This window comes from Penaeus chinensis, chromosome 8, assembly GCF_019202785.1.
Source record: "Penaeus chinensis breed Huanghai No. 1 chromosome 8, ASM1920278v2, whole genome shotgun sequence".
Classification (NCBI taxonomy): Eukaryota; Metazoa; Arthropoda; class Malacostraca; order Decapoda; family Penaeidae; genus Penaeus; species Penaeus chinensis.
The window spans coordinates 39,871,203-39,883,702 of record NC_061826.1 but is presented as its reverse complement, the minus strand read 5'-3'; the positions used below and the strand labels follow the sequence as shown (position 1 = coordinate 39,883,702).

At 40.2% G+C, this 12,500-nt stretch overlaps 1 protein-coding gene across 3 annotated transcripts in view; it reads left to right on the top strand.

The window, feature by feature from the left end:
- Positions 1–12,500, top strand: part of LOC125028151 — a 38,868-nt gene that overhangs the window by 10,862 nt on the left and 15,506 nt on the right. For all 3 annotated transcript variants that reach the window (XM_047617512.1, XM_047617513.1, XM_047617511.1), the window contains exons 11-28: positions 620–922; positions 1,115–1,465; positions 1,602–1,832; positions 2,271–2,537; positions 2,646–2,903; positions 3,152–3,484; positions 4,450–4,680; positions 5,023–5,289; positions 5,847–6,113; positions 6,252–6,584; positions 7,659–7,883; positions 8,132–8,398; positions 8,499–8,765; positions 8,877–9,197; positions 9,698–9,931; positions 10,242–10,511; positions 10,650–10,916; positions 11,251–11,583. In XM_047617512.1, coding sequence (XP_047473468.1) covers positions 620–922; positions 1,115–1,465; positions 1,602–1,832; positions 2,271–2,537; positions 2,646–2,903; positions 3,152–3,484; positions 4,450–4,680; positions 5,023–5,289; positions 5,847–6,113; positions 6,252–6,584; positions 7,659–7,883; positions 8,132–8,398; positions 8,499–8,765; positions 8,877–9,197; positions 9,698–9,931; positions 10,242–10,511; positions 10,650–10,916; positions 11,251–11,583 — 5,025 coding nt within the window. The remainder of the gene's footprint in view (positions 1–619; positions 923–1,114; positions 1,466–1,601; positions 1,833–2,270; positions 2,538–2,645; positions 2,904–3,151; positions 3,485–4,449; positions 4,681–5,022; positions 5,290–5,846; positions 6,114–6,251; positions 6,585–7,658; positions 7,884–8,131; positions 8,399–8,498; positions 8,766–8,876; positions 9,198–9,697; positions 9,932–10,241; positions 10,512–10,649; positions 10,917–11,250; positions 11,584–12,500) is intronic.

The window sequence follows — 12,500 nt, the reverse complement described above, 5'->3', positions numbered from 1 at the left end:
ACACACACACACACACACACACACATTCACACACACACACACACACACGTGTCACTCTTTCTCTATCTATCTATCTATATCTATCTATCTATCTATCTATATGTATACATATACACTCAGTGTGTGTGTGTGTGTGTGTGTGTGTGTGTGTGTGTGTGTGTGTGTGTGTGTGTGTGTGTGTACATATATACATTGCTATGAATATAATTTGATGACTTGCAAGGCAAACTGTGATTGGTGCGGGCGGATGATGACTTATATAGTTAGTGCTCTGTGATTGGCTGTCCAAGGGCATGACTGAGGGGGAGACTCACCTGTATGTGGCATTCATTCATGGGCATTATTTGCAGCAAACAGTAGCTGTGAAAATAAAGTGAAAATAAAGCATGGAAGTGAGGTGTGTTTCCTGTAGATGCAATGTCGTAGTATGTCTCTGGCCTTGTTTCTCATGCATTTTGTTGATTGTGAAATTGTGCGTTAAACAGGTGTTAAAATCCCCGCACCATGCTGTATATGTATAGACAGGCATGTGGATAAACACCCCCCTTTTCCCACTTTCTTTCTCAATGTGTACCTGACGGTCTTTTGTTACTTCTTGAATAATGGCAATCTTTTCCAGGCCTGGAGTTGAGAGGCAAGCAACTCTCGGACACGGTGTCTGAATTAGCGATTAAGAAAAGGCCAGACAGAGACGTTTACCAGGTCATCATTGAAAATACCTCTGCCAAAGTGGAAACCACTGCCAAAGTGATGTGCCAGGATGTGGATATTATGTGTTATGCCTATTTTCACCTAACGGCCGGTGCCAAATATAAGGCCACTGTCAGTCCCTATGATGATAAAGCTGGAGAAGGAGCTCCTGATGACATGAACCAGATTGTATCACTCGAAATGTCAGCATTACAGTACAAGAGAAAGAGTGGTTAGTGTTTTTTCACCGTCATACACTGCATGATACTCTAAAGCTTGAATATTCTAGTCCCTACAGCTTCAAAGTTCATAACCAGCATTTACCTATCAGTCTTTTCTCTCACTTACGATTTTCTATGCTCACTTGAAAGTACGATATCTTCATTGTGAAAATCACTGAATTCATCTAAATTCTCAATTTCAGGTACTAAGGATACGAAGGAACTTATCCTGAAACAAGTAAACCGCGTGAAGGCGAACACGACCAGATTCAGCACAGAAATAAAGGTTTTTAACGGCGCCGATGACATTAATGACATCGCTAATGTTACTCTGGTCATCGTGTACGACAACAGTGACGGTATAGAAGAATACGAGGCGACATCGAACAACGTGGGCGATGGCGCTATCCAGCAGAATGAAGAGAAGGTCTTCCACTTCGATATCAACCCAACAGAAAATGTCCTCAGCCCAAAAACGGCAACAGTGCTCTTCATTGCGAATGATGAAAGTAACAATGCTTTGGCGATAGCAGAAGTGACGGTTGAATTCCAGAGTATGTGGATCTTCATTTTTTTTTCTTTTATATTACTATCTGGTTAATTAAATTCAGTTAGTTCTATTACGTTACCCCCCCAAAAAAAAAAAAATAATAATAAAATAAATAAAAATAAATCAAATTCTTAACCCAGCTCTCGACCCCACAATGAGCTGGGTCGGCGGGCCAGACACGGCGCCTCTGAGAGTCAACACGGACAACAATGTGGAAATCAACGGGGTTCCCTTCAGTACCGGAACATCTTATTCCTTGGTCTTCAAAAATGCTCCTCCTGTCGAAGTGTGCGTGACCCTCGACAACACAGCGCCCGCCGGAGGAACAGTCAGACAATGTGATCTGACTCGGTCTATTGAAAGCTTCATAGGTGAGAATAGTTTCCCATTTTTCGATTAAAAGATGAGCCATTGGTTTGTTCGGCGTTAGTAGTAACAGCGGTAAGACAGGTAACGTGATGATGATGATGATAGTCATGATAAGAGATTATAGGAAAAATAAAGTTAATGCAGATGATAATGATACTACCAATGGTAATTATATTAATTGAGGATTGATAACAATAATGGTATCAAATGTAATAAATTTAAAAATAACAGTAATCGTGCATTTAAATGACACCTGAGTTATGACACTGATTATATTAAGAGCAAGACCATTACAATAGTTTCATGTATATTAGTCTTATAATTCTTATAATCAGTGCGATGGAACATGTCACAACCGCTACCTTAAAGAACATTATAGAGATAACATATACCGCTCTTCCCCAGAACATTTGCATTGTTTCTTTCACTCAATGTAACAGATATGGTCCTGGCTGAAGTAGAGCTGAATACTAGCGAAGAAAAACATAACATGACTGTAATCTCGACGTTTAATGGAATGGAAGCTGTCTTGTACAACCCCGGGGACAGCGGCCCTGTAAACGTAACCTTTGCTTGTGACACCGTGAACACATGTTTTTCTGACATCACTGATCAGATGACAAATTTAAACCCCGTGTTCAAAGTGCTTGTCGTGGGCGTGGATGCACCAGGTGTCGTTACCGGCGCAAAAGTGGTAGAATTTGAAGGTTAGTTGTGTATTTCTCACTGTTTTGGCGCATTTTCAGAGGCTATGGCATTTTGTACTCAGTTTGAATTTTTAAAAAATATGTATTTCCGCTTATTTCCTCTTCCAGATTTCCAGACTCTTGTCCAGAGATTCAGTGACGCTAGCGACCTCGAGGTTAGATGGCAATCCTCCAGCAACCAAGATTTTAATGTACATCTTGAGAATGACATTCCCGATGGCTTTACTGACGTAGCCGTTCAGTGTGGCGGGAATGAACAAAGGGCCTGCAAAGCATACTTCACCAACCTGAAACCAGATACGCCTTACACAGCGAAAGTGATTAAGGGTAACATAGCTGTGTCTTACAGTTCCCCGGCGACCGCAGGTGAGTTGCAGGGGAAATATTGAGCACTGCTTTGTAAGTATGGGTTACTCAATAGACACATGTACACAAGGTACATTGCACACAGGCACATGCACACCGTGTGTGTGTGAGTTTATATGTATTTGTGCGTATATATGTATATGTATATGTATGTACAGACACACATGTACACAAGGATATGTAGATATGGATATATACATCTCTTCATTGTTCCCATTATAAAGAGCCACCTTCTTCCCAACATCAAGGTACAACCACCCCTCTTTCCATTACTCATCTCTACGAGGTGTCAACATCTCCCTTGCAAACGAAGCTTAAGTTCTCGGTCGGAGCAGAGGTCACAGGGGTCGAATACGTCGAATACGTGGTGATCGACACTCCTACCGGTGGCGAGGCAGCGCAGCGCATCGTGTTCAATGACACCACGAAGATCATTGTCGCAGGAGACAACAGCATTACATTCGATGTTGCGGAACTGCCGAATCCAGGCGCAGTGTCGACGGTTCTGGTGGTTGTCCACGGGGCTGACGGTGTCTACTCCGAAGCTCTGGCTGCCGGGAAAGTCACAGTGGTCTTCGAAGGTAAACTGTTTATTCGTATACTTATAAATCTTGCTTCCTCGGTCTTATTTTTGTTATTACATCTACAAGAGTATTATACATTAGCCATCTCATTAGCTATCTCATTTTTCACTTTTCCCCGTCTTTATTTAATTATTTCTAGTCGTTACCATCTTTTCTGTTTCAGTATTGTTGCCTTTAGCACTAAAAAAGATTGTGTTATTATTTTTGGGAGTATTAGTAATATATTGACAAGTCTGTTCGTTAGTACCTTCATTCCTAACCCATATACTACTGTATGTTACATTTATACTCGTATTTCTATGATAATAAGACAATACTTTATTACAGAAACATGTTATAAATACTGTCCCATGCATGCATTAACACACATAGACAAATTGCCCTATATATACTATTACTCTTTATATTTTAGTATATTTTGGACTTTCAGAATTATTTATGCTAAAATACGATTGCATTAAAAAATTTCACATTATGTATAACAATCAGATATTAAGAGATTATTATAAAAATAATGAGAACGAGAATAACAATAATAATACAACTATACTACTAATACTACTAACTGTATCAACAAAAACAACAATGATAATGATAACACTAACAATATTTTTGATAACAGTAACCATGATAATAATAATAATAATAACAATAATAATAATGATAATGAACATAATGACAATAGTAATAATAACAATGATGATAACAATGAAAATGGTGACAATAGTAATAATTACAATGACAATATTGACAATTGTAATAATAACAATGAAAATAATTACAATAGTAATAATAACAATGTTAATAATAACATTGTTATTATTATTATTAATGGCAACAACAATAATGATAATGTTTAAAACAATGGTAATAATGATAAGGATAATGATTACATCAATAACGATAATGATAAAAATAGTAGCATCATTAAGGATACAACTAATAATGATATCCACCACTAGTTCTCAGCCCCACAATGAACTGGGTCGGCGGGGCAGACACGGCGCCTCTGAGAGTCAGCACGGACAACAATGTGGAAATCAACGGGGTTCCCTTCAGTACCGGAACATCTTATTCCTTGGACTTCGACTATGCTCCTTCTGTCGAAGTGTGCGCGACCCTCGACAACACAGCGCCCGCCGGAGGAACAGTCAAGCACTGTGATGTGACTCGGTCTATAGGAAACTTCGAAGGTGCGTGTAGTTTCCTTAGTAAGGTACAATGGGAAAGGGAAAGGTGTTAATTGTTCTAGATTTGTCGCTACTATTTTAATTGCTATTCGTTTTATAAGTAGTAATAATGGTACAGATTGAAACAACTCTCGTGGCGAAAGTAAACGGTATTTTTTATGCGATGGATATTTCACTAATCATAACGCTGTCATGATCATTATAGTTTTTAGTTTTTACATTATTCGTCGTGACTCGAGCGTTGAAGATTTCTACAATTTATAAAATCTAAGAAATTTATTGTACTGCTAAGAATATTGTATTTGTGTTTCAATATATGTACCTCGCATTTGTTTCATCTTTCAGATATGACTGTCGAAGGGATCGAGCTAAATTATAATGCAGGAGAGCACGTCATGACTGTGTCCTCGTCCTTTGCTGGAATGGAAGCTGTCTTGTACGATGCCGGAGCCAGCGGAGTAATACCCAGAACCTTTTCTTGCGTCACTGAGAACAACTGTTCTTCTCCTGACATCAGTGAACAAATATCAAATTTAACTCAAACGTTCAAGGTCCTCGCCGTGGGTGTGGATGCAGGGGCAGTCACGGGGGCAAACGTGGTTGACTTTGAAGGTTGGTTGGATTCCGTCCTCTGTCTGTTTACTGGATTATGAGGGGCCATGGAGCAATATGAAAATTATGACGTCGAATTATACTGAATTTTATATCACCTGTAGTACCTGCATATGATTATCTCTCGCATATCAATGGGTTAGGACTTTTCCATAACGTGGTACCTGTACACTATACATGACAAGTAATAACTGATTCTGAAAGATGACAGACACCGTACGGTGCCATGAAGATTATTATATATTGGTCGGGGGCCACAGAATAGGAACCACTGTCCTAAACACTTAGAAACTTGTTTGATGTTGCCTCCTGGTCACAAAACACATGGGCATTTCACAAGAGATTATCATACTCAATTCTTACATATAAAGATTGCTTCATTTCATATAATCTAATAAGCCGACCGGAGTGCATCACTTTCTTGCATGATAGCGCAAAAAAAAAAAAAAAAAAAAAAAAAAAAAAAAGTTCCCAGCAGGCTCCAATAACATGCCCGTAAAGTAAAAACGTGTCTTGAGAATAAACTGATGCTACTGAAAAGCATTTGGTCTTCCTAGACTTCCAGGTCCGTGTTCAGCGATTCAGTGCCGCCGGCGACCTCGAGGTTAGGTGGCGAGCCTCCAGTGAGCAAACCTACAAGATCCACCTGGACACTGATGTTCTAGACGGCTTCACTGACGTATCCGTACTGTGCGGCGGGGCAGAAGCGGCCGAGAACAGGGCCTGCAAAGCATACTTCACCAAGCTGGACGCAGAAACGCCCTATAAGGCAGAGCTGCAAAGGGGTAACACAGTTGTTTCTGCCACCGTGCCTACAACGCCAGGTGAGAAAGGGAGGATATTATAGTGGCATATAAAGACACGCACACATACGCACGTGTCTGTGTTTGTGTATACATGTCAATATATGTGCGTTCACACACACACACATACATATTCATATATTATCCCCCCACCTCCAGGAGTTTACACGCCTGTCACCATTACGCGCTTCACGGAGGTATCTACATCTCCCTTGCAAGCACAGCTCACGTTCTCGGCCGGAGCAGAGGTCACAGGGGTCGAATACGTCGAATACGTGGTGATCGACACTCCTACCGGTGGCGAGGCAGCGCAGCGCATCGTGTTCAATGACACCACGAAGATCATTGTCGCAGGAGACAACAGCATTACATTCGATGTTGCGGAACTGCCGAACCCAGGCAAAGTGTCGACGGTTCTGGTGGTTGTCCACGGGGTTGACGGTGTCGACTTCGAAGCTCTGGCTGCCGGGAAAGTTGTAGTAACATTTGAAGGTAAATAGTTAGCGTGCTTATTGGCGATTCCCTTTGAGTAGTATATAACATATTTATGTATATGTATATATATATATATATATTTATGTATATATATATTTATATACATATATATATGGTATAAATATATATATGTGTGTGTGTGTGTGCGTGTGTGTGTGTGTGTGTGTGTGTGTGTGTGTGTGTGTGTGTGTGTGTGTGTGTGTGTGTGTGTGTGTGTGTGTGTGTGTGTTTATATATATATATATATGTGTGTGTGTGTGTGTGTGTGTGTGTGTTTGTGTGTGTGTGTGTATGTATGTATGAATTTATATATATATATATATATATATATATGTATGTGTGTGTATGTAATGTATAGATGTATGTATGTATGTATGTGCGTGTATATGTGTATGAATGGTGAAAACACTCTACCGTGTTGATACTATGGTAAAAAAAAAACACAATGTAAGACTAGATTTATTGAAAGTGAGACAACAGTTTCAGAATCCACCCTGGATTCCATCTTCAGGGCTGAAGAGGAAAGGGAGAGGAGGGGGTATAAAAGAGTGAGGAAAGGCAACGCGGTAACACGGGGCAGAAATACAAACCATAGGTAGGCATCATTAATAAATGCCAGGGGATTCTATTAAAATAGAGAGACAGAGAATCGGATTCCTCTATAGTGTGAGGTTGAGTTGCTAGTTTTTCCTTTCCCGAAATTGGCGGGTGGATTTATTGATGATGATACTGCTACTACTAATTATTATTATTACTAATATTATCATTATTTCAGTGTTTAGTTGAATTTAAATGTTTCGAGTTTTTTTTTTTTTTTTTTTTGAATAGATTCAGTATGAAATAAATCATAATTTAAAGAGGACGTTTCTTTAATAACTATTTTTTTTATTGGGGATGATCATTAGAAAGGGAACAGAAAAGGCTATATATACATATTATGTGTATATATATACATATATATGTGTGTGTGTGTGTGTGTGTGTGTGTGTGTGTGTGTGTGTGTGTGTGTGTGTGTGTGTACACATTAAAAATTAAACGAATAGAGAAACTTAAAATGAACATCAACCTCAGTTATAAACCCCACAATGACGTGGGTCGGAGGCAAAGATACGGCGCCATTGCGAATCGTCACCAGTCAGAAGCTGGACGTCGACGGGAGTCCCTGCGACGCCGGAACGTCTTACGTCCTGGAAGCCGTTTCGACTCCACCCGAACTGTGCGTGGCCCTCGAGAACGCGGCCGACGGAGGGACGGTGCTGCAGTGCGACGTGACGCAGACTATTGAGAACACAAAAGGTACTTCGTGTTCCTCATCATATGGGAAATATACAATATGAGGCTACCTTAATGAATTTGTTATAGTTCTTAACTTTCCATTAGTTAGGTGTATTTTCATATTCTTATTTTTATTATTAGCCATCACACTAGAGTGGCTACATTATTTTATCATCATATAAGTGGAATATAACAATGATAATTATTCAAGAGCCACTACATGAAAAATCTTTTTCTTTTTTTAATTTGTACTGTACTATACGTTCCAGTATTGAGCATCGATGGGATCGAACTAAATTATAATGCAGGAAAGCACGTCATGACTGTGTCCTCGAACTTCGCTGGAATGGAAGCTGTCTTGTACGATGCCAGAGCCAGCGGAGCAATACCCGTAACCTTTTGTTGCGTCACTGAGAACAACTGTTCTTCTCCTGACATCAGTGAACAAATATCAAATTTAACTCAAACGTTCAAGGTCCTCGCCGTGGGTGTGGATGCAGGGGCAGTCACGGGGGCAAACGTAGTTGACTTTGAAGGTTGGTTGGATTCTGTCCTCTGTTCACTGATGTTTTTTGCTTTCATTTTGACTATTGTCTTCGGTTTATCTCCCTCCTGCTCACAAGATCTCCTTTCTAGACTTCAAGGTCCGTGTTCAGCGACTCCCTGCCGCCGGCGACCTCGAGGTTAGGTGGCGAGCCTCCAGCGAACAAACCTACAAGATCCACCTGGACACTGATGTTCCAGACGGCTTCACTGACGTATCCGTACTGTGCGGCGGGGCGGGAGCGCCCGAGAACAGGGCCTGCAAAGCATACTTCACCAAGCTGGACGCAGAAACGCCCTATAAGGCAGAGCTGCAAAGGGATAACACAGTTGTCTCTGCCACCGTGCCAGCGGTGCCAGGTGAGAGAGATAGGAAGAGGTCATGTCATTCACAAATGTTCACATGTGTTATTTGTGTATATGTACATAACATATATAAGAACTAACAAGCATTCTACTTACTCAATCCAGGCTCAGGGATACTAGTGACCATCACTGAAATCGCCCAGGTCTCGGAGTCGCCTCTAAAGATGCAACTGACGGTCACGGCTGACAACGAGGTCATAGGCATTGAATACATTGAGTACGTGGTGATTGACCCTCCTTCCGGCAACGAGGCGACACAACAAATCACCATCAAGGACGTGCATTGTGTCATTAACGTGGACACGCCCGTGGAATTCGACGCTCAACAGCTGCCAAACACCGGCGTCGAGGTGACCATTCTTTTCGTCGTGCATGGCAAAGTCGACAATGCGCTGGCGGCCGGGAAGGTCGTGGTGACCCTCGATGGTGAGCGGGGGTTCGTTTTTCTCTGGGAGGATTGGGTGGGTCATGGGTATGTTTGATCACTATCATATCTTGGCATTAGATTTTGGTATATATATATATATATGTGTGTGTGTGTGTGTGTGTGTGTGTGTGTGTGTGTGTGTGTGTGTGTGTGTGTGTGTATATATATATGTATATACACACATATATATATATATATATATATATATATATATATATATATATATGACACACTGGTAATGCGCATGGCTACAAACCAGCCATATAAAAGCTCTTGAAATGGAGCTAGCATCCTAGGTCTTACTATAGAGTTTGTAGCGTAAATCGATTTATATGTGGATATATACATATATGTGTGTATTTATGTGTGTGGGTGTGTTTGTGCGCGACATGCATGCGTGTGCGTGGGTGCGTGCGCGCGCGCGTCACCCTCCCTCCCACTTCCCTTCTCAAGACATGACTTGATCAAAGCGAAAGCGCCTTCTCTTTCTCCTTCCCAGATTTAAAGCCAACCATGAACTGGGTCGGAGAGCCGGACACGCCGTCTCTGAGAATCCACGCATACCAGGACCTGGTGATCAACGACATCCAGTTGGCCGCAGGAACGTCCTACTTACTGAACTTCGACGGCGCTGCCTCTAACTTCGAAGTGTGTGTGACCCTCGTTACCACAGTGCCTGCCGGAGGAACAGTTAACCAGTGTGATTTGACACAGACTCCAGAAAATGTTGCTGGTGAGTTGCTTTTTTTTCACCTTTGTGATAACATTCATAATACTAAAGAATTAGAATAACACTATTTAGAATGTTTTATGAATTTTCACAATACTTTCTATTATATTTGCATTTTCATGATTAAGGACTATAAAATAATCACTATCATGACAATATTCTTTATCAACCATGATCATAGCAATACAGTAATACCATGATAATGACGCATAGTAATTTTAATAAACCATAAATGAATAGGAAATACGGCTATTCTAATTCGTTATTCTGTACTGTCATTTCTCTTCCTAAAACACTGCATTTTGCCTTCTAGACATGGAAGTGCAGAGGGTCGAACTGAGCCACGAAGCGAATGGCAACTCCACAATAACCGTTTCGTTGACATTCACAAGCATGGAGGCTGTTTTGTACAATGCCGGAGACAGCGGGAAAGTATCGGAGAGTTTTTCGTGTAAAACCAAGGATACATGTTCATCTGACGTCACGTCAATACTGTCTGGACTAAAGACCACGTTTAAGTTCCTTGCTGTGGGTGTGGATGATACCGACACCGTCACAGGGTCCAATCTGATTGATTTTGAAGGTGAGAGAGTTTCTTTTGCAGTCTTGCTCAAGTAAGTAGTGAATAGGAGATTATTTTCTATACTATCTTTATACAGTGCCTATCTCCAACTGTAGTAGTGGTGGTATCATTATCATTATTAATATCTTTGTGTTGTAGACTTTCAGACTAGTGCCCTGAGGTTCAGTGACGTCGGCGATCTCGAGGTCAGATGGCGAGCTTCCAGTGACCAATTATTTGATGTACACGTTAACAACAATAATCCTCTAGGCTTCAATGACGTATCCGTTCAGTGTGGTGGGGCGGGAGAGGCTGAGCAAAGAGCTTGTAAAGCATACTACACCATGCTGAAGGCAGGTACGTCGTACAGAGCGGAGGTGAAGAAAGATAACGTGATCGTGTCAACCGCAGTTCCATCAGCTTCAGGTGAGGCATCTTTGAATCCATATCGTTTTATGAACACTTCACCATGTATGTGTTTATATGGATGACATGTGTGTATGTTCGAGTAAAGAAAGGGCTTTATAAAACTGATATTAAACTATTCCTACGCATCAGCATGCTTCCCAATTGCTGCAGAAATATATAATAATATTAACAGATAAAAACACACAAAGAGGAATAGATACAAAGGAAAAAATAAAAATAATAAGATGGAAGACAAGTCTTCTCTCTCTCTCTCTCTCTCTCTCTCCATTGGGGTGAGGATAAACTCAGGTATCTCATCCTCTTGACATGTAAACTTCTTTTTTGTCTCTAGCACCTGTCATGGCCCTTAATATCAGTCGAATCTCCGAGGTGTCCATAACGCCCTCGCAAACACAGCTGACGGTTTCGGCTGCAGCGGAGGTAACCGGGATACAGTACTGGAACTATGTTATGATCGACCCTCCCGAGGATAATAAAGCTCCGCAGCACATCGCTTTCAGTTACGTCCCCGGCAGCCTTAACGAAAGCGGCGTCATTATCACGTTCGATGATGCTGATCAGCCCCAAACTCTGGTGGAGGTGACGGTATTGGTGGTTGCTTATGGGGCAGAAGGGACGGACGGTGACATTCTAGCTTCTGGAATAGCCCGTCTGTACTTTGGAGGTAAATTGAGTGTTGTGTGATTGTTATAATGGTCTTGAATATTGCTTGTTAATACTGCCTTTGTTGTTGTGGTGGTGGTTATATTATTACTATTACTGTTATTATTATTATTGTTATTGTTGTTGTTACTATTATTATTATTATTATTATTATTATTATTATTATTATTATTATTATTATTATTATTATTACGGTTACTACATACTTTCTTCGGTATGATGATATATTGGAACCAACTATTATTATGTACAAACTAATTATTATTTAGGATTATTGTAAAAGTCCATACAATCAGATTCAGACAATCGCCGAATGATAAACACTATCAGAGAATATATTATTTATTTCGTTACAAATACCAACTTAGACTTTTCATTATTTTGTTTGAACTATATATATGCAAAAGAAAAGTACGTCTTTTGAAAATAAGTTCTTACTAACAGAAGGTCATCTATAGTATTTCCTATTGCATTTTAGAGGAAAAAAATAAATGTATTCCTTTTAAAACTCATAATTTCTGGTGTTTTCCCAAATCTTGACATAAATCAGTACAACGCAAAGCTTTAACATAAATCACAACTCTAATACGAAGTAGCGACTACTACACACAATGACTGGGTAATTCTTTCGCCCGTCAACAGATGACAGCACCAACATAGGAGGGAAATTTAAAATTACTTCTTATATTACGTTTTATTATGGTTATTATCACTTTTGTTGTTATTATCCTTGTTATTACTATTTATTTCTGTTGCTTTTGATTTTAATTGTATTATATTTAACTATGAATATGATCATGTTTATTCTGTTTTAGTCACATGAATATTGTCGTAAATTGTTATTGTTGCTTTATCAATATTATTAGTAGTAGCAGTAGTTGTAGCAGTAGAGATTGCTGGAGTGGTGCTGTTATAATC